General features: G+C 47.4%; 1 protein-coding gene across 3 annotated transcripts in view; it reads left to right on the forward strand.

Annotated features, from left to right (window-relative positions):
* LOC137564253 (aldose reductase-related protein 2-like) overlaps positions 1 to 27,357 on the forward strand; it is a 76,214-nt gene that overhangs the window by 10,801 nt on the left and 38,056 nt on the right. For 2 of the 3 annotated variants that reach the window (XM_068277898.1, XM_068277897.1), the window contains exons 2-4: positions 596 to 763; positions 16,755 to 16,871; positions 26,884 to 26,961. In XM_068277898.1, the coding sequence (XP_068133999.1) occupies positions 596 to 763; positions 16,755 to 16,871; positions 26,884 to 26,961 (363 nt within the window). Of the gene's footprint in view, positions 1 to 595; positions 764 to 16,754; positions 16,872 to 24,910; positions 25,012 to 26,883; positions 26,962 to 27,357 lie in introns of those variants that run through there. The other variant, XM_068277899.1, reaches the window with a different exon arrangement.

A 27,357-nucleotide genomic window follows, 5' to 3' on the forward strand; every position in this document is an offset into this window, starting at 1 on the left:
CAACACAACAGGTAGTTAGATGCAGTGAGAAGGATTAGCTCTGAAAAGAGCTGTTGAGGGGTGCTATAAAAGCAATAATAATCAGCCAGGAGCAAGCTAAGCAGCCAAGAACTTAACTAATCTTTCCCTAGGAGAACAATCTGCAGCAGTTCGCCCTAGTCTGTCTAATAGCAGGCAGACGAGTGAGCATAATGGCCGGCGAGCCTGCCTTATATAAGGGGGGGGGGGCTCCAGGGCTTAGTGTAGCCTGATTGGCTACAATGTGCCTGCTGACTGTGATGCAGAGGGTCAAAGTTGACCCTCATAGTGCATTATGGGGAGAATCGAACTTCCGCAAAAGTCCGCCTAGTCCAGGCAAACGCGAACCACCAAAGTTCGCCTGGAACCGTTCGCCGGCGAACCGTTCGCTACACCTCTAATGATGACCAGCAAATCAGAACCTTATAAATCTATCAGCTGATCAACCTGCTCACATGCTTCTCCGTTAGTTCTCCTAGGCAGGGCCATCCCTAGTTGTGAGTAAATCGTAAAAAATATGTAAAAAAAATAAAACAAGGTATAAATAGCTATTAATGACCATTGCACTCTCTTGCAGTCAGAGCCAGGCAAAGTAAAAGCTGCGGTGGAGATGGCTCTGGACGTGGGATACAGGCATATAGACTGCGCCTATGCCTATATGAATGAGGACGAGGTTGGCGAAGCCATTCAAAAGAAGATTAAAGAAGATGTGGCCAAGCGAGAGGACATATTCGTCACCAGCAAGGTAAAGATGTCTGCACAAGCATTTCAGTATTTTGAATACTGTATCAATTTGCTTATGAGCCCATTTTTTTGACTGTTCTGCATTTGTGTTAGTTTCTAACTTGCTCTTTCAAAGCAGCTGCAAATCTCAACCGTTAAACCGTGAACTCTTGCACATAGCAAGGGCTGTTTGTGAAGCAGCAGGGTGAGCCTTCACTTAGCTCATCCTGCACTGAAAAGCCCTGGGTGCCAGAAAGCATGTACACCTTGCACAGGACACAAGAAAAACAGAGAGAAATACACCGTGAGCCAGATTTATCAAAGCATTGCGGACAGTTTTTTCTTCTTAAAGTGAATGGGAACCGCATTTTTTAAAAAATGAAGCAAATACTTACCTAAGGAGAGGGAAGGCTCTGGGTCATATAGAGCCTTCTGTCTCCTCTCTCTGTGCTCTCTATTAGTGTTGGGCGAACACCTGGATGTTCAGGTTCGCGAACGTTCGCCGAACATGGCCGCGATGTTCGGGTGTTCGCGCCGAACTCCGAACATAATGGAAGTCAATGGGGACCCGAACTTTAGTGCTTTGTAAAGCCTCCTTACATGCTACATACCCCAAATTTACAGGGTATGTGCACCTTGGGAGTGGGTACAAGAGGGAAAAAAATTTAGCAAAAAGAGCTTATAGTTTTTGAGAAAATCGATTTTAAAATTTCAAAGGGAAAACTGTCTTTTAAATGCGGGAAATGTCTGTTTTCTTTGCACAGGTAGCATGCATTTTGCCGACATGCAGTCATAAATGTAATAAAGATAAGAGGTTCAATAAACAGGGACCGGCAACGCTAATTCAGCAGCAGCACACGTGATGGAACAGGAGGAGGCGCAGGAGGAGAAGGCCACGCTTTGAGACACAACAACCCAGGCCTTGCATGAGGACAAGAAGAAGCGTGCGGATAGCATGCTTTTTGCCGCCATGCAGTCATAAATGTAATAAAGATAAGAGGTTCCATAAACAGGGACCGGCAACGCTAACCCAGCAGCAGCACACGTGATGGAACAGGAGGAGGCGCAGGAGGAGAAGGCCACGCTTTCAGACACAACAACCCAGGCCTTGCATGAGGACAAGAAGAAGCGTGCGGATAGCATGCTTTTTGCCGCCATGCAGTCATAAATGTAATAAAGATAAGAGGTTCAATAAACAGGGACTGGCAACGCTAACCCAGCAGCAGCACACGTGATGGAACAGGAGGAGGCGCAGGAGGAGAAGGCCACGCTTTCAGACACAACAACCCAGGCCTTGCATGAGGACAAGAAGCGTGCGGATAGCATGCATTTTGCCGCCATGCAGTCATAAATGTAATAAAGATAAGAGGTTCCATAAACAGGGACCGGCAACGCTAACCCAGCAGCAGCACACGTGATGGAACAGGAGGAGGCACAGAAGGAGAAGGCCACGCTTTCAGACACAACAACCCAGGCCTTGCATGAGGACAAGAAGAAGCGTGCGGATAGCATGCTTTTTGCCGCCATGCAGTCATAAATGTAATAAAGATAAGAGGTTCAATAAACAGGGACCGGCAACGCTAACCCAGCAGCAGCACACGTGATGGAACAGGAGGAGGCGCAGGAGGAGAAGGCCACGCTTTCAGACACAACAACCCAGGCCTTGCATGAGGACAAGAAGCGTGCGGATAGCATGCTTTTTGCCGCCATGCAGTCATAAATGTAATAAAGATAAGAGGTTCAATAAACAGGGACCGGAAACGCTAACCCATCACAGATGGTCATTGTTCATGTTACTTGGTTGGGGTCCAGGAGTGTTGCATAGTCGTTTCCAATCCAGGATTGATTCATTTTAATTTGAGTCAGACGGTCTGCATTTTCTGTGGAGAGGCGGATATGCCGATCTGTGACGATGCCTCCGGCAGCACTGAAACAGCGTTCCGACATAACGCTGGCTGCCGGGCAAGCCAGCACCTCTATTGCGTACATTGCCAGTTCGTGCCAGGTGTCTAGCTTCGATACCCAATAGTTGAAGGGTGCAGATGGATTGTTCAACACAGCTACGCCATCTGACATGTAGTCCTTGACCATCTTCTCCAGGCGATCGGTGTTGGAGGTGGATCTGCACGCTTGCTGTTCTGTGGGCTGCTGCATGGGTGTCAGAAAATTTTCCCACTCCAAGCACACTGCCGATACCATTCCCTTTTGGGCACTAGCTGCGGCTTGTGTTGTTTGCTGCCCTCCTGGTTGTCCTGTGTTTGCGGAAGTCAGTATGTCGGCGTACAACTGGCTAGAGGAGGGGGAGGATGTCAATCTCCTCTCTAAAGTCTCCACAAGGGCCTGCTGGTATTCTTCCATTTTGACCTGTCTGACTCTTTCTTCAAGCAGTTTTGGAACATTGTGTTTGTACCGTGGATCCAGAAGGGTATAAACCCAGTAATTGGTGTTGTCCAGAATGCGCACAATGCGTGGGTCGCGTTCAATGCAGTCTAGCATGAATTGAGCCATGTGTGCCAGAGTCCTGCCAGAATCCTCATCATCCTCTTGTAAACGTTGTGATAGTTGTTGTGCTGCATCATAGTCGTCACCTTCTTCCTGGTCTGCTTCTGCTGACCATTCGCGCTAAATTGTGGAAGTCCAACGTGCACCGCTCTGGCCCTCGTCAGTGGTGGCATGAAATTCCTGCTCCAACTCCAGCTGTTCCTCCTCCTCTTCTTCGTCATAGCTGCTGGGGCCAGCGTTTCCAGAGGCGGATGGCCTGATGTTGGTACCATCACGCTGATTGTTTTCTCCTTCAGATTCCCATAGTTGCATCATGACAGCTGTTTCCTTGATTTTCAACATTGACTTCTTCAGTAAACACAGTAGTGGTATGGTAATGCTGACTGAAGAGTTGTCACTGCTCACAAGCAACGTGGATTGCTCAAAATTTTGGAGGACTTGGCAGAGGTCCAACATGTTGGCCCAATCGGATCCACAGAAGCTTGGCAGCTGTCCAGATGCGCCTCGGTACTGCGCCGTCATGTACTGGACCACTGCACTCTTCTGCTCGCAAAAGCGGGCTAGCATGTGCAGCGTAGAATTCCAGCGCGTAGGGACATCACACAGCAAGCGATGGTGGGGGAGATTGAAGCGCTCCTGCATCTTGGCGAGTGCCCCCGAAGCAGTACTGGAATTTCTGCAATGTTTGGCCACTCGTCGCACCTTCAACAAAAGATCGGCCACGCCTGGGTATGTCCTCAGGAACCGCTGAACTACTAGGTTCATCACGTGCGCCAGGCAAGGGATGTGTGTCAGCTTAGCCAACCTTAAAGCGCGAATGAGATTACTCCCATTATCACACACAACCATGCCCGGTTTCAGGTCCAGCGGTGCCAGCCACAAATCCGTCTGTTCCTTTATTCCCCTCCAAATTTCCTCCCCTGTGTGCTGCTTATCCCCAAGGCAGATCAGCTTCAGCAACGCTTGCTGACGCATGCCAACAGCTGTGCTGCACTGCTTCCACGATCCTACTGCTGCTGGGTTAGCGTTTCCGGATGAGGTACAGCTTTGAGATGCGTTGGAGGAGAAGGAGTCAGAGAGGTAGGTGCTGCTGTTGTTATCCAGTGGGAGGGACGGCGGTGCAGCTGTTTGCGGCGTGGGCAACACCCGCGCCGTAGCAGGTGAGGAATCGCTGCCAGGCTCCACAAGGTTCACCCAGTGCGTGGTAAGGGAGATGTATCGACCCTGGCCGAACGCACTCCTCCAGGTGTCAGTGGTGAGGTGATCCTTGCAGGCAACGGCATTCTTCAAGCTTCGGGTTATTTTGCTGACCACGTGCTCATGCAACTCAGGCACTGCAGAGCGCGCAAAGTGGTAGCGGCTGGGAACCACGTAACATGGGATGGCCACTGACATCATGCCTTTGAAGCTGTTTGTCTCCACCACTCGATATGGCAGCATTTCGCAGGCCAGAAGCTTGGCTATGCTGGCTGTTAGTGCCACGGCCCGGGGGTCATTTGCTGGCAATTTCCTCTTGCGCTCAAGCATCTCCGAGACAGACAACTGAACCGTAGGGCTGCACACTGAACGGCTGTTGGTTGTTGTGTTTGATGACTGGGAGACCTCAAGAGCACTATTCCGGAAAGTGACAGTGTCAGCGTCGTCTGATGTTTGTGAATGTTGTTGTGAACCACGCAATGGCTGGGCTACTGCTGCTGCTGAGGAGGGTCTGGTGGTGAGTCTGGTGACCCCAAGGGAGGCAGTGTTGCTGCTGGTACCCTGTCCTGGCGGCCACAGAGTGGGATGTTTGGATACCATGTGGCGAGTCATGCTGGTGGTGGAGAGGTTGTTAATATGTTTCCCCCTGCTCAGGCGGGTCTTGCACACCTTGCAAATCACCATGGTACCATCCTCACTGCAGTCTTCAAAGAAAGGCCAGACTTTGGAGCACCTGCCTTGCTGGCGATTTCTGTTTGCACCTCTTTTTTGTCTCACTTGAACGTCCACGCTTGTGGTGCCTGAAATTTCACGCCGCCTACCTTGTGGCACAAGTCGAACTCGTGCAGCAGTGGGTTCTTCAACAGACTCATCTGTGCTGCTGCTACGACGGCGATGTTCTCCTTCACATACAAAATCTGGGTCTCTGTCAACATTGTCCATACCCTCCTCCTCCTCTTCCATCTCCTCAAACTCGTCATATGTGATTGTGGGCCGCCGCCGTGGAGTAGAGCTCCCCACAACAACCTCTGCGCAGCACACTCCAACGTCGTCTTCAAGATCTTCTCGGCCGACCTCCTGCAACTGAAACCCCTCCTGCCCAACTTGCTCTGGGATTTGGGTTTCCGAGTCCTCCTCGGACTCGCCTTGCATTTCAGTGCGCGGTGCATTTCCCACAGTCAATGGTTGTGAATCCGGGCACAAAATTTCTGGCAGTTCCATTGACCTTTAAAAGGTGGAAGTTTGTTGGGCTGGGAATAGCTCCTGCAAATACCCCATTGTGTCCTGAGGAAATTCTTCGGACTGGTTATTTGGCAGTTGTGTGCGTGGTGTCGCTGCCGGTTGTGTCTGCTTTGTGCCCACTGGCTCCTTGTAACTGGCTGAGGACTCGGACCTCGTGTGTGATGTGCTGGTGCTGCTTAACCCACTGCTGGACGCTTGAGAGGTCATCCAATTAATTATCTGGTCCTGTTCTTTTGGATTTGTGAGGGTTGATTTCCTGGAAGACATGGGCGGTATTGAGTGGGTTTTCTTCGGTGCTCCACTGTGGCCTGTACGTGAACCGTCAGGGGGAACACCTCTTGCCTTGCCCCTCCCTCTTTCACAGGATTTCTTCTTCATTTCACTTATCCGTAAAAGTACACGCTGACTGGCAGCAGTACAGTGGCAGTACAGAAATGCTATACAGTGGCGGGTGAGCGGTGTACTACTATTCCCAGCAGCGACACAGAGCACAATGCTATACAGTGGTGGGTGAGCGGTGTACTACTGTTCCCAGCAGAGACACAGAGTGGCAGTAAACACAATGCTATATAGTGTGGCTGAGCGGTGTACTACTATTCCCAGCAGACACACAGAGTGGCAGTAAACACAATGCTATATAGTGTGGGTGAGCGGTGTACTACTATTCCCAGCAGCGACACAAAGCACAATGCTATACAAGGTGAGCGGTGTACTACTGTTCCCAGCAGACACACAGAGTGGCAGTAAACACAATGCTATATAGTGTGGCTGAGCGGTGTACTACTATTCCCAGCAGACACACAGAGTGGCAGTAAACACAATGCTATATAGTGTGGGTGAGCGGTGTACTACTATTCCCAGCAGCGACACAGAGCACAATGCTATACAGGGTGAGCGGTGTACTACTGTTCCCAGAAGACACACAGAGTGGCAGTAAACACAATGCTATATAGTGTGGGTGAGTGGTGTACTACTATTCCCAGCAGCGACACAGAGCACAATGCTATACAGGGTGAGCGGTGTACTACTGTTCCCGGCAGACACACAGAGTGGCAGTAAACACAATGCTATATAGTGTGGCTGAGCGGTGTACTACTGTTCCCAGCAGACACACAGAGTGGCAGTAAACTCAATGCTATATAGTGTGGGTGAGCGGTGTACTACTATTCCCAGCAGCGACACAGAGCACAATGCTATACAGGGTGAGCAGTGTACTACTGTTCCCAGCAGACACACAGAGTGGCAGTAAACTCAATGCTATAGTGTGGGTGAGCGGTGTACTACTATTCCCAGCAGCGACACAGAGCACAATGCTATACAGGGTGAGCGGTGTACTACTGTTCCCAGCAGACACACAGAGTGGCAGTAAACACAGTGCTATATAGTGTGGCTGAGCGGTGTACTACTGTTCCCAGCAGACACACAGAGTGGCAGTAAACTCAATGCTATATAGTGTGGGTGAGCGGTGTACTACTATTCCCAGCAGCGACACAGAGCACAATGCTATATAGGGTGATTGGTGTACTACTGTTCCCAGATGACACACAGAGTGGCAGTAAACACAATGCTATATAGTGTGGCTGAGCGGTGTACTACTATTCCCAGCAGACACACAGAGTGGCAGTAAACACAATGCTATATAGTGTGGGTGAGCGGTGTACTACTATTCCCAGCAGCGACACAGAGCACAATGCTATACAGGGTGAGCGGTGTACTACTGTTCCCAGCAGAGAGACACAGAGTGGCAGTAAACACAATGCTATATAGTGTGGGTGAGCGGTGTACTACTATTCCCAGCAGCGACACAATGACCGGGGGACCCTGGCTAGCCTGGCTGGAGAGAGAACTACCCTGCCTGCCTACCCAAAGCTAAACCCACAGACAAATGGCGGAGAAATGACGTGGATCGGGTATTTATTTACCCGAACCACGTGACCCGTTCGGCCAATCAGAGCGCGTTTGGGTCCGAACCACGTGACACGTTCGGCCAATCACAGCGCTAGCCGAACGTTCGGGGAATGTTCGGCCATGCGCTCTTAGTTCGGCCATATGGCCGAACAGTTTGGCCGAACACCATCAGGTGCTCGGCCGAACTCGAACATCACCCAAACAGGGTGATGTTCTGCAGAACCCGAACAGTGGCGAACACTGTTCGCCCAACACTACTCTCTATCCTCGGCACTTCCCCCCCCCCCCCCCCCCCCCGTTTCAATCCCCCGCCGAAAGGGTATTTGGAAGTCTTCGGGAGCCGCGTCCTCCCGAAGACGTGCGGCTCCATACTGCACACACGTGAGCGTGCAAGAGAGAGTGCTTGCGCAGGTGCAGTACAGGGCTACCCTTCTTCAGGAGCACTCAGGCTCCCTGAAGACTTCTGAAGCCTCCTTTGGCCGGATAAAGCAGTATTTGACTAATTTCGTCAAATTCTGCTACCAGGCGAGCCAGCACTGGATCGAGGGGACCAGGAAAGGAGCCGGAAGGCTCTATAGGACCCAGAGCCTTCCCTCTCCTTGGGTAAGTATCTGTCTCATTTTTTTAAATGCGGTTCCCATTCACTTTAAACTGTTCTAACCAGCAGAGGAACTGTTCTGCATGATAATAAGGAACTTCTTAAATACTACTTAATAGCGGCAGTTTAGCGTGGATTTCTAGAACTGCATTACAGTTAAGAAAAGTGCAAATCCATTCCTAAATTGCTGCATATTAAGAAGTGCTTAAAGGAATACTTAAGTCAAAATAAAAAAATGATTTTTACTCAACTGGGGCATCCCTCAGCCCCCTGAAGCTGTATGGTGCCCTCGCAGCCTGGCTCCGATCCTCCTGTCCCCGCCGGCGGCTACTTCCGGGTTTGGCGACAGCCGCCAACAGGCTGGGAACGCGAGTGATTCTCCGCGTTCCCAGCCGCTATATCACCCTCTATGCTGCTATAGTGTATAACATATACGCTATAGCAGCATAGAGGGTGATATAGCGGCTGGGAACGCAGAGAATCACTCGCGTTCCCAGCCTGTCGGCGGCTGTCGCCAAACCCGGAAGTAGCCGCCGGCGGGGACAGGAGGATCGGAGCCAGGCTGCGAGGGCACCATACAGCTTCAGGGGGCTGAGGGATGCCCCAGGTGAGTAAAAATCATTTTTTTTATTTTGACTTAAGTATTCCTTTAATAGCAGATCTACAGATAGTGCAGCAGTGAAGGCTAGGCTTGATTTGTGAAGTGGTCCTCCCCCTGCTGCCAGGTGTCCTGTGAAGCTGTTCTGTGCTTAACCCTTGCAGTGCTGGGCATTGATTGCAATACAAAAGATGTATTGTTACCTCGGCAACAGCAATTTCCCTCATACACTGCACTGTCTGAGACCTTCCTAACTCCTATATATAGTATATATAGTGATGGAGGCTGATTTGGATGTGCTTTTGTGAAATGATGCTTTTATGAGGATAAGGTCCAGGCCTCGTCAGTACTGGGTGCATACCATGAATGTCAGCAGAGATTTGAAGGCTTAATTTTACTCCATTTACCTTACATTTGCGTGCTGACCAAGGGAATATCTTTGCATATACCAGGATCAGGGGCGTTTCTAGGTTCCTGGATGATCCGGGGCTCCCCTGGGCACCAAGAGGGAATGAGTGTGCAGCGCGCTACGCCAAGCAAAAAATGGGCGTGGCCATGCTCTGTAAAGTGGGTTTGGTCATAGGTGGGGCCAAATGTACATGAACATAGCAGCGGTGTAACTTAAATATATTCAATAGGCAGTATTTCACATACAGTATATAAGCCCCTCACCTTGCTTCTGTCTTGCCTTCGGCTAGCTTGCCTGTGCGCTGTACTCGGCTGGCGGTTATGCTGTGCTGGCCTGACTGACAGTGATGCTGTGCCAGCTTGGCTGGCGGTGATGTTGAGCCGGCCTGGCTTTGCCAGGCGACTTGCTGGGGCTTTGCTGGGCTGGGCAATTTGCTGGGGGCTTTGCTGGGCTGTGCAATTTGCTGGGGGCTTTGCTGGGCTGGGGGTTTTACTAGGCTTTGCTTGGTTATATGCTTTTCTGAGCTGGGACCAGGAGGCTCAGCTAGGCTGGGAGGTTTGCTTTGCTGAGGGCTCTGCTTTGGTTAGATAGACAGCTTCCCCCAGCATAGGTTAGATAGGCAGCTTCCCCCAGTATAGATTAGATAGGCAGCTTCCCCCAGTGTAGATTAAATAGGCAGCTTCCCCCAGTATAGATTCGATAGGCAGCTTCCCCCAGTGTAGATTAGATAGGCAGCTTCCCCCAGTGTAGATTAGATAGGCAGCTTCCCCCAGTGTAGATTAGCTAGGTAGGTTCCCCCAGTATATATTAGATAGGCAGCTTCCCCCAGTGTAGATTAGATAGGCAGCTTCCGCCAGTATAGATTAGATAGGCAGCTTCCCGCAGTGTAGATTAGATAGGCAGCTTCCTCCAGTATAGATTAGATAGGAAGCTTCCCCAATATAGATTAGAAAGGCAGCTTCCCCCAGCGTAGGTTGGATAGGTAGCTTCCCCTAGTGTAGGAGGGGGCACTGGGCGGAGCCCCCTCCTTCTGCATCTTTCCTCCTTCTCCTTCTGCGTCTTTCGCATTGGTAACAGCGTCCCCTGTGATGTCATCACAGGGTGCGCTGTAACCAAGGCACCGGACGCTGGGGAGAGGGAGTCAGAAGCACATGGAAGCTGTGCCTGCATCGATCTGAACGAAGGCGAGTTTTTAACTGCCCACTCTCCCCGCTGCTCCGCCCAGTGCCCCCTCCTGCCACTCAATTGATCCGGGGCACCATGGCAACAGGTTCCAGGCCGGTGCCCCGGATCAATGGCCCTAGCGATGCCGATGACCAGGATGATTATAGGCAGTTGATTTATAATGTTTATTTGGCATGTATTTCTCAAATACAATGTGTGAGATATTTAATGTTCCTTCAAAGGCATTTTACCTTCATATATGTTTTTGAAGTGAAATGTCCCCATATTTGACCCCAATGTCCTTAGCAACAGCAATAGGCTAACACTTTGCGTCCACTATATCCAAAGTTCAACAAATGTGTAAGGCACATTGATCAGCCTCTGCAACAAAACATCAACCTGCAATAGTTTAACGTATGTATTAAAAAAGAGAGGTTGTTTTCTATTTAAATTTTTATTTTTGGCAGTAAGTGTCCATTTTTTATTTTTTGTAAGGCTGCCATTTTTTCACATGTAAAAAAATGTTTAAAATATGCACTGTTATATTTGTAAAATCAAATGACAGTGGTACACTTATCAAATTATAATTACATTCTCTTCTTGACTAATTGTGGCCCACACTTCCAAACTCAACTACAGTGTTGAGGCTGGCTTTACAATATGTCCCACCCAGACACTTATAATACTAAGTGACAGTGTAATAAAAAAAATGCAATTTCAATGTACATTTAAAAAACAACTGTCACAACTTCGCAACATACAATGTCAATAATAACAGTAAAAGTTCTTAACTCTTAGGTCAATGGTAGGAGGCCTCATTAAGTTTCGTCAACTAACAGTAATGGTGACATGCAGTGTGTCTCACTGTCAGGTAAAGGTTGTTGTGGCTTGTACTGCCCACTACCTTGATCACTTAGGTCTGTATAGACTGGTGAGTCAGGAGAGGGTTCTTGTGGACTTGCTGATCTTGAAGGCATAGGTGGTTGCATGGGTGGATAGTAGGGATATGCAGACCTATGAGCATAAGGTGGCATACTTGGCATGGAGTAATGGTGAGGCTCATATACAGGTTGACCATAATAAGGTTGCTGTACTGGGTGCCTGTATGGTTCATGAGTGTGACCCATATGAGTATGGCCATAATATGATGTATTTTGGTTTTGCTTAGGTGGGTCTGGGGAAAGATATTTGTTCACAACCTCAATGATATCATGTTTGGCTAAGAACAACTTTTCCTCAGTGATTTTTTGCAAAGATGGTACTAGACTGAGGAGGAACTGAGAAAGGGCTAATTCAATGCATGCAAGTTTTAATCTCTTTTTTTTCCATCTGGGTTACTGCTTTCTCAAGGGAAATGATCATTTTCATATCATATTCAGACCTAGTCATGCCTCTTCCTGATCTTCTCATATTAATGCTGGGTCTGTATGAGACAGTGGTGATACATGAGTCAATGGACTGTGTGGGGAGTGCATAGGGATGTTGTCCTCTCCTTCCTGCACAGATGTTGTACTAGTTTTCTGTGATGAAAAGTCACTGATATCCAAATCTGTCTCTTGAGTTCCTGGGGGATCTTCATCAGGAAAACTGTCTTCAGTACTGTTTAGAAAGGATAATAGTAATAAATCTTACCTTCATCACAATAAGTACCATGGCTTAGTCATTCATCACTACCAATACAGTACTTACATTCCAGTATGCATGTGGCTTGAGAAATTCCAGAAATTTGGCATATTTGTATGGCTTGCGTTTGCTAGCCCCAGCACCACTACTCTGTTCATTTATTTCCTTAAAGAGGAACTTCAGCCTAAACAAACATACTGTCATTACGTTACATTAGTTATGGTAATTAAAATAGACAAGTAATATAATCTCTTACCCACCCTGTTTTAAAAGAACTGGCAAAATGTTGTGATTTCACAGGGCAGCCATCTTTTTGGTTGGAAGGAGGTGACAGGGAGCATGAGACACAGTTCCAATTGTCCTGTGTCCTGATCACTCATCACAGCTGCTAGGCAATAAAAACAACAACAACAACATCAGAAATCCCATCATGCTTTGTGCAGCATCAGGGGAAAAATGCCCGAGCAGTTTTCTTTGATGGGGTGGAGCTTAGCTTCTGTGCAGCTAAAAATTAGGCTTAGGGAAGAAAAATAAAGTTCTGATGCTGTGAAACTGTTAAAGAAACACCAAGCCTTTTCAGTGCTACTGAGTAGATTTTTAATCTGGAGGTTCACTTTAACCAAATCTTTCTTATAGATATCCCAAACAGATTTCCATCTGGTCCTCAACTGTTCAACTGAAAAAAGAAAAACCAATACTGTACATTAAAGTAATTTAGAAAGCATGCCTGTTCAAAACACACCACAGTTGAAGACACACACGTGTTTGTAGTTCTGAGGCCTATTGCATTAGTTATGCATATAATAGCGTGATAAGTACTGCCTACTTCACAATCACAAATAAAAAACATTACATATGTATATAAAAAAAAAAAGCATCAGAGGTTACTTACTTTTATCTGCTTTGCTTTTTGGAGATAATTCATCTCATACTTCTTCAATAAAATAAGCAGTGATATCAGACCAGGCCTGATTGGTCTTGCAGTTGTCTTTGTAGTCAGAATGCTGATTGTCATAAACATAGGGGTCGTTTTCTACTTGAGCGATAAGCTCTTCCGTGTTGAACCAGGCCATCACTCATGTTTGATTTTTCTCCTGCGCCAGCCAACCAAACAGGAAGTGGGGACTGACCCAGAAAGACTTCATATTTAATTCCGCAAACGCAATCGTCTTATTTTGTGCGCATTTTTCCTATACCTTCCATTGAGGCAGAATTGCCCCCAAAAAAGAACACGCACCACTTTGCTACCCGCACAGCGCATGACCCGCGCTGTTATGAAACTTCTCATAGACATTCATTGCACAAGCGTTTGGGGTGGGGGGGGGGGGGGCGTTTTTAACCACTTAAGCTCTCAGTCGTTTTCACTTTATGCATCCGAGCAATGTTCACCTCCCATTCATTAGCCTATAACTTTATCACTACTTATCACAATGAACTGATCTATATCTTGTTTTTTCCGCCACCAATTAGGCTTTCTTTGGGGGGTACATTTTGCTAAGAGCTACCTTACTGTAAATGCATTTTAACAGTAAGAATAAGAAAAAAATGAAAAAATTCATTATTTGTCAGTTTTCGGCCATTATAGTTTTAAAATAATACATGCCTCCATAATTAAAACCCACATATTGTATTTGCCCATTTGTCACGGTTATTTCACCATGTAAATTATGTCCCTATCACACTGTATCGCGACAATATTTTATTTGGAAATAAAAGAGCATTTTTTCCGTTTTGCATCCATCACTATTTACAAGCTTACAAAAAAAAAATAAAGAGAAATATTTCATCTTTACATAGATATTTAAAAAGTTTAGACCCTTAGGTAAATATTTATGTGGTTTTTTTTATAGTAATGTTTTGTTTTTTTTATTAAACATTTTATGTGGGCATTTTTGGGAGGGTGGGATATAAAAAAAGTGTTTTATTTGGGGAAATATTTGTGTATTGTAATGACTTTTTACTTTTACTTGTAGTTTTACTTTTTGGCCCCAAGATGGCAATCTTGAGTTTGTTTACATGACGTCACTCTAAGGGTACAATGTACGCTTAGAGGGACATAGCTTCAGAAAAAGCGTAGCTTCCGAGAGAAGCTGTCGCTTTTTCAGCGGGGGAGAGGAATCAGTGATCGGGCTCCATAGCCCGATACATTGATTCCTGGGCTACCGAATCCGCGGCCGGTAGTGCGCGTGCACGCGCGCGATCGGCCGCGGGAGCGCGCATGTCCTCCTTGACGTTTTTATACGTTCTGCACGGATTTCTAAACTCTTACCAATATTTTGTCACAGACGCTCTTGATAAATGTCCCCCTGTGTGTTTTTAGAGAGAAGCCTGTCTTAATTCCTCCTCATGTTCAAGTAGTCACAAGTAATTAGGAGCTGCATAATATGCTGGCTTTATAAATACAATACATAAATAATAAATCTCTCAGCTGTATCAGCACAGAAATTCGGCAGGATGTTAACCCTTTGTCTGCTTCCATGAAAGCAGGAAGTAGACACACTTCAGATGTGTTGGAGGAGTTCTGTAAGCTGTAGAAAAGAAAGGTTTTTCTTTAAAGAGAGTCTGAACCTCTTTTTAATAGCCGGTCCTCTTCAGCATTAATGGCATAGCTGAAGGGCCACATCCCTGCAGCAGAACAAGGTTTTACCCCACCGAAATCCCGGGGCAAAAATTCATGACCTTCCAGGTCGTGGATTTTGCTGCCCGAGGGAGGCAGTCGCATCAATCTCTGCGGATCTCCGCCTCTCCCCGCCCCTCTCACTGAAAGAAGACTGAGAGGGGTGGGAGGAGGTGGAGATCTGTGAAGATTGATGTGAGTAGAGGTAGAGCTACTGCGCAAGGCTCTGCCTCTACCCGGAAGGAGCCTCGAATTTTGCCCTGAGGATTTTGTGGTGATTCTGTCCCAGGGATGCAGCGTTTCAGCTATGACATTAATGCTGAAGAGGACTGGCTATTAAAAACAGGTAATATGTAGGCTTCAGTCTATCTTTAAAGGGACTCCGAGCTCTGAAAAAAAAGGAAAGTTGTACTCACCAGGGGCTTTTTCCAGCCCAGTGCTGGTCGGGAGGTCCCACGCCGGCGTCCTGGCTCCTCTCCTTCTCCCCGCTCCGGAATGGCTGGCAGGCCGCAGCCCGGGCGACACTCTCCCGAGTGTCGGGCTGCTTCTTCCGCATATGACGCGGATTACGTCACACGCCGGCCGCCTCGCGCCATCACGGCGGCCGGCGTGAAAGTACTGCGCATGCGCGCTTTGTTCGCGCATGCGCAGTACTTTCACGCCGGCCGCCGTGATGACGCGAGGCGGCCGGCGTGTGACGTAATCCGCGTCATATGCGGAAGAAGCAGCCCGACACTCGGGAGAGTGTCGCCCGGGCTGCGGCCTGCCAGCCATTCCGGAGCGGGGAGAAGGAGAGGAGCCAGGACGCCGGCGTGGGACCTCCCGACCAGCACTGGGCTGGAAAAAGCCCCTGGTGAGTACAACTTTCCTTTTTTTTCAGAGCTCGGAGTCCCTTTAAAGGTTATGCTGTTGCTTATGCTGTAGAGCAGTTCAGGTCCATTTGAAAGGTGAACTGAGGGTGGATAAAATATGTTTACCCCAGAGTTTGTCCTAATCTCATCATGGTGCTGCTGGAATAGTCTTTGTTAAAATAAAATAATGAAAGCTAAACTTTGGGTTTCAAGAACTTTGAACAACATTGACTCAGGCTGGCTATTGTGGAAACCCTGTGATCCTGTGTATTGGTCAACTGCTTGAGAAAGCATCCTTCTCTACATTCATCAGCAGTTTGCGTTTGGCACACCAGGCATGGTATTTGTTTTGTCTCTCTAACCCAGTCTCGTGAACAGGAAGATCACAACCTACAGTACATCCATTATTTATTTATTTTTTGTGGGCACCAATAAGCAATGGATAGTTTGCATCGAAGTAATGTTGTTCCTCAAAATAAAACGATAAAGGATACACAAATTATTACAAGGCCATATACATCTAACTGGCCCAAAGTTATTGAACCCATATAACAAACCCTTCCAAAAAAAGTGCCCATGTAGGTGTTAAAATTATTACCATCTATCCCTTAGTGGAACTAGCAGCTGACTATAAAAATTAGACTGCCCAGTTGTGCTTGCTTTAGGGCAGGGCTAGAATAAGGGCTTCTTGCAGTTGGTAGAGAGGAGGAGAGAGAGGACACAAATGTCGCCCCTACGTTGGTTTATTTCCTGTATTAACCTTCCTGGTGGTATCCCCAAGTCGGGCTCAGGGTGGAAAAAAAGCCAGGAGTGGTAATCCCGAGCCTGACTCGGGTTAGCAGCCGGGAGATCCACAAAGAGCCTGAAGGACAGCAAGTGTTTCAGCTCACCTCCCACGGGATCCAGATGCTGGCAGCCATTCTTCTTCCAGTCCTCGGAGGCTCTGTATCCCCTGGGTGAGATCGCTATTTGTCATCATGACCAACGTCAGACAGGAATCTCACTATAGGGTTTCAGCGCCACCCGGAGGATGCAGGGAAAATTACAGAGCTGGATCACAGGGAGGAAACTGCAGGGGTTTCAGATTTCACTGTGGTATGATTTTTTTCCTGGGTTTAGAGTCTAAAAGCTCATAAAAAAAATTGCACCACTTTTAGGCCCTAAAATCTGGAAATAATCACACCACCAGGGAGGCTAAGGAAAGAACACAAATCTGTATCCTGCACCAACCCATGTATGGCTCTGATAACTATCAATTAACCTTGAAATAGTTCACTTGGTGTTTTCTCTTGTGTGCACTTTAGCTGTGGTCCACCTTTCATGCCAAATCCATGGTGAAGGACGTTTTCCTCAAGACGCTGTCTGCTCTGAAGCTGGATTACCTGGACCTGTACCTGATCCACTCTCCAGCAGGAATGAAGGTATGATTGATGTATATTAGAAGCAAATAGCTGATTGTATAGTAGTGCTCCTAATGCTGGCTTTTCCTTGACTCTGTGTTCTATGTGGATATATTTTTTCCATCCTGTTTAGTCAAGCCTGGTGCAGATAGTGTTGCTTGTTTTCTTTTGGGGCACATGGGCAGACACAGGAGGGTAGGCTATAGTCACCTGAAGGTAGAAACAAATGAGAAATAATCTGACTGTCATGTCAAAACCCTAGTTCAGTCTGCTAGATTGCTGGCCAGGACAGCAAACACCTATCTGTGTGAGCTCAGATCACCTGACCTCCCAACCTCGCCACCAAAATTTGAACGAATCCCCCCTCCTTGATGTAAAGAGGAACTGTAATGACCCAACCCCCCGACAACCCGCCCCCCCTCCCCCGGGATACTTTCCTCGGTTGGGGGAAGCCTCTGGATCCTATTGAAACTTCCACCATCCTCCTAAGCCTAAGGGATCCAGCACTGGCAGCCCCCGAATTACAGCCGACACAATTGTGCAGTAGCGCCTGCAATGTTTATTTTCCCCGGTCCTGCAAAGGCGCAGTAGCGGCTTTCCGATGAGCTCCGGTGGAAATAGCCGAGTCCGATCAGGTCCACTCTACTGCACAGGTGCAAATCGCCTGCTTAGTAGAGCAGACCGGATTAGGCGTGGCTGTTTCCGCCTTAGCCCGATTGGAAAGCCACTACTGCACCTGGGCTGGATGGCGGTAGGTAATTATTTACCTCACCGGTGTTCAGGGGCTGCCAACGCTGGATGAAGAGGATGGAGGAAGATTTGTTAGGATCCAGGGGCTTCAACCTCCCGAGATAAGTACCCTCTTGGTGGAGGGGGGATTGTTAGTAGTTACGGATTTTCGTTAAGAAAAAAAACATCGCCCCTAGTTGCCATACAAACATCCATACGAGATGTAATAAAATTAACATCCACTTCTTATTAGGCAGCATGTTACAATTGCATGTTACAATTAGGCAGCATGTAACCCCAAAACGCACAGTTTAGCAACGTGTGCACCAAACATCATAACTAGCATGTCTGTTCTAATCAACATAATAAGGACCTGGGCACACTATCACATTGGTCTGCAATGCACTTGGCCTTGCATTCTGTACAAACACTTTGTTATGAAGTGATGGTAGATAATTTGTCTATCTCCTCCATTTGCTGCCGCCAAGGAGTTCTGGCTGGTCGTGCTGGTGCATGTGCAAGTCAGTGTTCTAAAAGGAAGCAATCACATTAATTAGTCTAATGATTCCACCTCCTACCAAGAGGAGCATCGCAGGCAGCCATGTGCAACGCTGCCTGCACAGCTGAAGGCCCAAATAACATGGTGGTGGCAGGGACGGTTCAAGACCAAGTTACGCCTGGGGCAAGGTCAGGTTTTGGTGCCTAAAAGTCAGGTTTTGGTGCCTAAACCGCCATTCATTTTGCCGCCTTTTTAAGAATTCAACAAACTGCGCCTGGGGCAAGATACCTGCTTGCCCCTCTCCCCTAGATCCGTCCCTGGGTGGTGGAGGGCACTGCTTAGTAAAAGATTAGCCCAGCTTTGAGACACAGGAAGGAGAAAGAGGGGATATTCTTTTTATAGCCAGACCACCAGAATGACAGACAGCACAGCACACACACACACACACACACACACACACACACATCCATGAACCATTTGAGCTATGTGGATGAATTTGGGTGACTGCTGAAAGAGACAATGGCCCATATGCAATTAACTTTTTCTCCTGAGTTCTCACCTGGGTGATATTTTTAAACTTGTAAATAAGTGCCTTTTAAGCCACCAGAAAGCAAGAAAATACTCAAAATAATTTTGATAGTACTTTTGCACCTACTTTTTGGCACTTTTTTAGTTGAAAAGTGCTAGAAAGTTATTTAAATCAAAAATGAAAAATTATCTCCTAGGAGAAAACTCAGGGGAAAAAGTGAATTGCATATGTCCCAATGGGGGCACTAAGACAAGAGATTCAGGGCACGTGCCCCAAAACTCAGCCACTAGCAACTCTCCTGGTGCTGGCCACAGAGAGTTAATTTTTTTACCAACAGAGGGAGGAGCAGAAGAGTAAAAGCGGTTCAATGGGTAGGAACTGTCGGATCCTTGTTTTTTAGAGGGGTCTCTGGGTCACATTAGTGACTTTTCCAAAAGAAATTTCTCTGTCATGACTGCACCAAATATGAAAACTGGCTGTGGAAGCGGCCGGACTGCGCTGACTGGCTGAATTACCGGGACTCATAGCAGAAGTACTAGCAGACCCGTGGCGTAGCATAATCCGCATAAGAGGGTAGCGGGCAGGAAGAGGGTATTGGGCACAGCGGCCGGGATGGGGGTTGGACCCCTCCCTCCCTCACCTGGGTCCCTCATCTGCGCCCCCCCCTCCAGCTTAAGCGGCAGGGAGGGGGGGTCGGACCCCCCCCCCTCACCTGGGTCCCCCATCTGCACTCCCCCTCCAGCTTAAGCGGTGGGGAGGGGGGTCGGACCCCCCCTCCCTCACCTGGGTCCCCCATCTGCGCTCCCCATCCAGCTTAAGCTCAGCAGCAGCAGCCGCCGCTATTAGTAAGAGGCAGTTGGCGGGGATGACTCGCCTCTTCCGTGTTCCAGCGTGCGTTCCACTGTCATCACTTCCTGCAATGCCGGCCACTGTATTGTAAGTGGACGGCATTGCAGGAAGTGACGGCAGTGTAACGCACGCTGGAACGCGGAAGAGGTGGGTCATCCCTGCCCACTGCCTCTTACTAATAGCAGCGGCTGCTGCTGAACTTAAGCTAGAGGGGGAGCGCAGAGGGGGGACTCAGGTGGGGGGGTCCGACCCCCTCCCCGCCGCTGTGCCCAATACCCCCTTCCTGCCCGTTACCCCCTCCAGCTCGGCGGCAAGTGTAGGACAGCCCCTGGGGGCAGGGCGCTACTTCTTCTTGATCGGGCCTGCCCCTTCTTCTTGCCTGGACCCAGTGGCGTACCTAGGGCATCTGACACCCGGTGCTGAGTATTATAAGACACCCCACCCCCCCCAAAAAAAAGGATAGGAGCGAGCGTGGCATACTGAGCGCGCCACGACAGGTAATGCCAGGTATAGGTGCCCCCTGTATAGGTAATATAGTTGCCCCAGTATACATAATGAATTTGCCCTCAGTATAGGTAGTATAGCTGCTGCCCCCAGTGTAAGTGGTATAGCTACTGCCCCCAGTGTAGGTGGTATAGTGGTCCCCAGTATAGCTAGTATAGTGGCCCCCAGTGTAAGTAGTATAGCTGCACCCAGTGTAGGTAGCATAGTTGCCCCCAGTGTAGGTAGTATAGCTGCCCCCAGCATACCTGCCCCCAGTGTAGCTAGTATATTAGCTCCCAGTATAGCTGCCCCCAGTGTAGGTAAATATAGTGGCCCCCAGTATAGCTAGTATAGTTGCCCCCAGCATAGCTGCCCCTAGTGTAAGTAGTATAGTGGCCCCCATTATAGCTGCCTCCAGCATAGCGGCCCCCAGTATAGTGGCCCCCAGTATACAGGATCTTCTAAAAAAATTAGCATATTGTGATAAAGTTCATTATTTTCTGTAATGTACTGATAAACATATATTTTAGATTCAAATACAGACAACTGAAGTAGTTCAAGCCTTTTATTGTTTTAATATTGATGATTTTGGCATACAGCTCATGAAAACCCAAAATTCCTATCTCAAAAAATTAGCATATTTCATCCGACCAATAAAAGAAAAGTGTTTTTAAAACAAAAAAAGTCAACCTTCAAATAATTATGTTCAGTTATGCACTCAATACTTGGTTGGGAATCCTTTTACAGAAATGACTGCTTTAGTGCGGCGTGGCATGGAGGCAATCAGTCTGTGGCACTGCTCAGGTGTTATGGAGGCCCAGGATGCTTCGATAGCGGCCTTAAGCTCATCCAGAGTGTTGGGTCTTGCGTCTCTCAACTTTCTCTTCACAATATCCCACAGATTTTCTATGGGGTTCAGGTCAGGAGAGTTGGCAGGCCAATTGAGCACAGTAATACCATGGTCAGTAAACCATTTACCAGTGGTTTTGGCACTGTGAGCAGGTGCCAGGTCGTGCTGAAAAATGAAATCTTCATCTCCATAAAGCTTTTCAGCAGATGGAAGCATGAAGTGCTCCAAAATCTCCTGATAGCTAGCTGCATTGACCCTGCCCTTGATAAAACACAGTGGACCAACACTAGCAGCTGACATGGCACCCTGGACCATCACTGACTGTGGGTACTTGACACTGGACTTCAGGCATTTTGGCATTTCCCTCTCCCCAGTCTTCCTCCAGACTCTGGCACCTTGATTTCCAAATGACATGTAAAAGTTGCTTTCATCCGAAAAAAGTATTTTGGAGCACTGAGCAACAGTCCAGTGCTGCTTCTCTGTAGCCCAGGTCAGGCGCTTCTGCCGCTGTTTCTGGTTCAAAAGTGGGTTCATGCTTCCATCTGCTGAAAAGCTTTATAGAGATGAAGATTTCATTCATGAGCGGAAGCACAGTGACCGGCATTAAAGGTGGAGATGTGGCACATGACAGCGACGCAGCGAAATATCCCCCCCCTCCCTCACCTGGGTCCCCTCCTTCAGAGCTCTCTATCTCCAAAATGCGGCAAACAGGCAGGGCGGGCGGGCTAGGAGAAAAATAACTCACCTCACTTCCGCGTTCCAGCCGTTGGAATGCTGCGTCGCCGTCACATGTCACATCTCCGCCTTCAATGCCGGTCATTGTGCTTCCGCTCATAAGGAAGCATAGTGGGCGGCATTGAAGACGCAGAAGTAGCACGTGACGGCAACGCATCGTTCCAATGGCTGGAATGCGGAAGTGAGGTGAGTTATTCTCCCCCTAGCCCGCCCGCCCTGCCTGCCTTTTTGCCGCATTTTGGAGGTAGAGAGCGCTGAAGGAGGGGACCCAGATGAGGGAGGGGGGATATTTTCCCCCCTCCCTGCCGCTGCCCCTCCTTATAGCGCTACTTTACCTCCTGCTCTGCCTACCACGGGGGTCGTGGCGACACCCCCTGGCTGTCAATCACCTGGTGTGCCACGCCCCCCTGCGCCCAATGGTAGGAATGCCACTGCTTGGACCGGCCCAGGGGGCAGGGCGCTACTTCTTCTTCTTGCTTGAAGGTTGAGGTACGTAGCCTATTATATATATATAGATAGATAGATAGATAGATAGATAGATAGATAGATAGATAGATAGATAGATAGATAGATAGATAGATAGATAGATAGATAAAAGATTCCTGTCTACACATCATATATACAGTCACAATCCGATATGTATAGCCAAAATACGGGTTCTAACAAAATAAAAAGGAAAGGAGCACTCTCTGGTGCATTAACTTATTAATTTGCTTTTCTCAAAGAGTAAAATTGCACTTACAAGATCCAAGTAAAATCAAAGCTCATCACACCAATAGGTGTACACATCCGTCTCCCTCAGATGGTCAACAACGCTTTGGGTCTCCTCCATGCTGTGGCCAGTAGCGTGGGTTTCCAAAGGAATCAGAGCTGATGTTGACCATCTGAGGGAGACGGATGTGTACAGTACACCTATCGGTGTGATGAGCTTTGATTTTACTTGGATCTTGTAAGTGCAATTTTACTCTTTGATAGAAGCAAATTAAAAAGTGAATGCACCAGAGAGTGCTCCTTTCTTTTTTATTTTGTTAGAACACTTGCTTTTTTTCCACAAGTCAAAAAAGGAGCAGCTCGATCTGGAGGCATAACTTGACCCCATAAGTGATTTCATCTGATTGAGCGAAGTGTAAATAATGAAGTAAAAATTGCTCCAACTCCTTGACTCCGACACCACAGCCCTGGTATGTGAACATGTGACAAATGACTAGACGAGCAACAGATAACAGGCAGTTTGCACGATCCATCCGGCAGATCGACTACAGCGACTGTTGGGCTGATATCGTGCAGTCGGCCGCAAATACGACTTGTACTTGTTTTAAGTGCTATCGTATCATGCAGTCCGTCGTTCGGCTTGCGCACGCTGTATGCAAATGAGTTGGCCTTTTAGTTTGTTGTGGCGTGGGAAATACAAGTTGTGCATGCGATCAGTCATGTCATCGGGTTGGCCGTGCGGACAAGTTGCACGTGTGAGCCTTAAAGGTACATACAAATTTTTAAATATCTGTTCAATTTAAAAATTGCAATCAATTTTTCTGACAGATTGTAACATTTCAAAAATATGTAACTGTTCACACTATGGGTCTAAAGTATCAGGTCAAGGTGCTTCCTAAAGTCTAAGACTTAAAATATACATACTACTCACTTGTGAAAAAGTAAGGAAAACAGGTATATAAAAATATATATATCATTTATTATAAATCACCATATAAAATATAAATTCCATTAAAAACCAGAGCCCTATCTCCTAGCAACCAAGGGAATGGAACCTGACCAATGCAAACCATATAGCAACAGATGTTCAAAAAAACATTTTAGCTGGAGCTCTCAGCATAAAAATTCAATTCCATGTGGGTCATAGTTTCAAAAATATGATCAATGTATCACACACATACTGTATGTTATAGGGCCACTGTCATGGACGGTTGCAGGGCCGCAGACATGTCCTGGAACCGCCCATGAAGAAAAAGCGATCGCACTCGATTCTCTGCATCAATTGCGCTTCAGATCAATAGAATCTGGATTGATTGTGTAAGAGGATCTACAGTCTTTTCTTAGCTGAGAGAATCTCTGTAAAAGCCTGGGGGGAGGTGTTAATTAGCTTGGACATATTCCCTGTGGAAGGCAGAATAACATGGAGGCATGAATTCCCTTTTCTGTTCTGGGAACCAGGTGACACCTAGCTGATCTCATGTAGGTGTTAATTAACCAAAGGGTGATAAGGAGGCCTAGGTTCACCCAGGCAGGCTACAAATCCCCGGGAGGTCTTGACCTGTACCGTTCTGTGAGATAGAGCCCATGTATGGTTAGATATGATTTCTGGTCCCCAGGACAAGGGGAGGGCTCATCTCATCTTCTAAGGGGGTGTGTGGCTCCCCGCCCTCACTCCCTCCTACTGAATCAGGGGCATAAGAATGGCAGAGGACCCAAACTCAGTGTCCTCCACCCTGAAACATCATCTTGATTTCATCTGTGCCAGCTTCAGGATATGCTGGCATCCACCTGGTCTGAACTCTGAACTTTGATTGAAACCAAGAACTTTACAAGTTTTCCCACTAAAGGACATCTTTCCAGGAACTAAGTTTTTTTTCTCCCTTCTTTTATTTTTCATACTGGCTATTACTGTTTTAATAATTGTTGATTTTAATAATTGTCTGTATATATTAATTATTTATATTGCTTTCAATAAACCGACGCTATCGTCAGTTGTTGTTCTAGCTACCCTACTATTCAACACGCACAGAACTGATCCTGGGTCTCTGAAGAGACGCTACTATTGGTTGTTGTTGGCTAGACAGAATAGAGTGTGTTTAACCGTTTTTATTCGCAGGACTAGTCAGTCAGCGGGCTCCTCGGGCCCATGGTAACCGAGGTGGTGGCAGTTATACCCTGAATTAGTGTGTATTTTGTAATTACCATACCTCACAGGCTCCCTTCTGGTCGGGCTGCTGCCCAAATTTCTGTTGGTTTCTACGCAAAGATCGCGGCCAAAGCTTGCATGGTCTGTGTGCTGAAACCGATTGGAAGGCAATTTGAGGTCTGACCACTAGGGCCTCCTGTGGCAGCCACTATCGCAAAAATCGTAAAAATTTTAAGTACATGTATACATATACCAATAAGCAGTACATTTTTCCAGAGTAAAATGACACATAAATTACTTTTCTCCTATGTTACTGTCACAGTAGGTAATAGAAATCTGACAGAACCATCAGGTTTTAGACCAGCTAATCTCCTGATGGGGGTTTCTCAGGGTTTTCTTTATTTTTAAAAGCACTTAGTGAATGGCAGTTGCTCCGTCCAACTGCCAAAAAAGTTTACAGCGAGCAGGGAGGCTGGCCAGCATCTTTGTACTAATCGTTTTCAGGGAATGTCTTTATAAAGTATAAAGGCCATGCTGAGAATCCCCTATGGAGAGATGGACTAACCCAAAACCTGTCGGTAATGTCAGATTTCCACTACCTACTGTAAGAGACAGCAACATAGGAGAAAGGTAGTTTATGGCTCATTTTACGCTGCAGGAAATGTACTTCTTATTTGTATATGTTTACATGTATTTTAAATTTTACACTTTTTCGTGATAGTGGTCCCATATTCTTTCCCATTTATGATAAAAATGATTGGAAACTCTGAGAAAATTGCTAGGGTGTGTATATTAATAAACTGACATCTAACACACACCATACAATCTTTAGAAAAATTGAAGAAAAATTTTCAGCATTTCGAAAAAACTGTAACGTTTTTTTTTTTTTCCGGGAGATACGATCATATTTATTGAATTGTTGTAAAATCGGATCATTTTTGTGAGAGATCGCGGAAAAGCCGCCACGTGCTACTGGGCAGGCGGCTGATTCCGCGTCCAGTGCGGTGGTTTGCACGAGGAAGCGTGTGTTTGGTAGCAGGGCAGAACGCGGAAAGGCCGCCGCATGCAGCAACAGTAAGGCGGCTGGTTCCGCGTCCAGCGCGGCGGTTTGCATGCGGCAGCGTGTGTCTGGTGTGGCTGGGTCTGTTAGTGCACATAGACTTAGGAATACACACGTGCGCGCTGAGAGGCAGAATTCCTATACTAAGCAGGAAGAGTCAGCTGACCACGCTGATCAGCTGACTCCTGAGCGGGATACTATTGGTTGAGCAATTAGGGGTGGTGCTGGAGAGCACTACTCCATATATAGTTCCTGCTGGTCATTTGCAAGTTGTCTGCCATTGCGATCACTACGTGGAAGCACTCAGACCTAGTCAGATCCTTCAGTGTGTTTAAACCAGGTGGACCTGGGAATTCACACTTAGCCAGATTTTTGAATTGTATTCTGTTTATACTCCAGACTAGTTCCAGGGTGCTGAGACCACGGACCTCGCACTCAGATTAGGGAACTGTAATATCATCTGTGTTATACTTCAGACTAGTTCCAGGGTGCTGAGACCACGGACCTCACACTCAGATTAGGGAACTGTAATATCATCTGTGTTATACTTCAGACTAGTTCCAGGGTGCTGAGACCCCGGACCTCGCACTCAGATTAGGGAACTGTAATATCATCTGTGTTATACTTCAGACTAGTTCCAGGGTGCTGAGACCACGGACCTCGCACTCAGATTAGGGAACTGTATTATCATCTGTATTATACTTCAGACTAGTTCCGGGGTGTGGAGACCAAGGACCTCACACTCAGACTAGGCATTGTTTGATATCTGTTATGACTTATTGCTTTCCTGACTACTCTTCTGTCATCTGATTCGGTACCTCGTATATCTGTTACTCCGTTGCCAGACCCTGCTTGCCTTGGATACCGAATCAGCCTTCTGTCTTTGTACTTTATCTGTCAGTGTGTTGCCGACCCGGCGTGCCCGACCTCGAGAGCTATCTCTCCCCTAAGAGATAGTCTCCAGATCAGATAGTGACATCCACCGTAGGTGTCACTCACTCTCTGACCCCTCCTGTCTCCAGCCTGACTCCTCCCCTTGGAGAGCCTCAGGCTGCTGGAGGGTTCCTATGCTCCCCGAGCAGTGTCTCTTTACTGTATATCTCCTGCTCAGCAGGTGCATCACTCAAAGTATTACTGTTACACCAAACACTCACTTATCCATAGGTGTCCAGAGGTTAGCAATATATCTGATTATCTGTGATACTGCAGATCATCAATAATGGAGTATATATCTGCATTCTTGGTGATACTGCAGATCGCCAATAGTCAGATTCTCTCTGCATGCTGACACCAATCGTTACAATTTTATTGTATCGTGTGTGGGTACCTTTGGTGGGGTGGAAGTCATTGGGAATAGAAGCTATGCAGCAGTCCCTTGTTGGAAAATGATATCCATATTTCTAGAGGCATTGCTTATTATTGACGCCCTGTCTTTTTTCCAGGCTGGAGGTTCCTTTTTCCCCACTGATGAACAAGGCCATTGTTACCCTAGTGACACTGACTACTTGGACACCTGGGAGGTGAGTACAAATGTCTTTCTCAGTGAGATGTACTATGTGTATTTAAAGAGACTCTGTGATAAAAAAAAAAAAAGATCCCCTAAGGGGGTACTTACCTCAGTAGGGGGAAGCCTCTGGACCCCATCAAGGCTTCCCCGGTCCTCCTGTGTCCCACGGCGGTCTCGCTGCAGCCCACTGAACGCACAGGCGACAATTTACCTTTCCTTGTTCCAGCGGGGGCGCTGTTGCGGCTCTCCACTCGAAAATAGGCAGAAATAGCCAATCTCAGTTGGGTCCGCTCTACTGCGCAGGAGACGTGCGCCTGTGCAGTAGAGCGGACCCGACTGCGAACGGCTATTTCCGCCTATTTCCGAATGGAGAGCTGCTACTGCACCAGCGTTGGAGCCGGGAAGGTAA

This window comes from Hyperolius riggenbachi, chromosome 3, assembly GCF_040937935.1.
Source record: "Hyperolius riggenbachi isolate aHypRig1 chromosome 3, aHypRig1.pri, whole genome shotgun sequence".
Classification (NCBI taxonomy): domain Eukaryota; kingdom Metazoa; phylum Chordata; class Amphibia; order Anura; family Hyperoliidae; genus Hyperolius; species Hyperolius riggenbachi.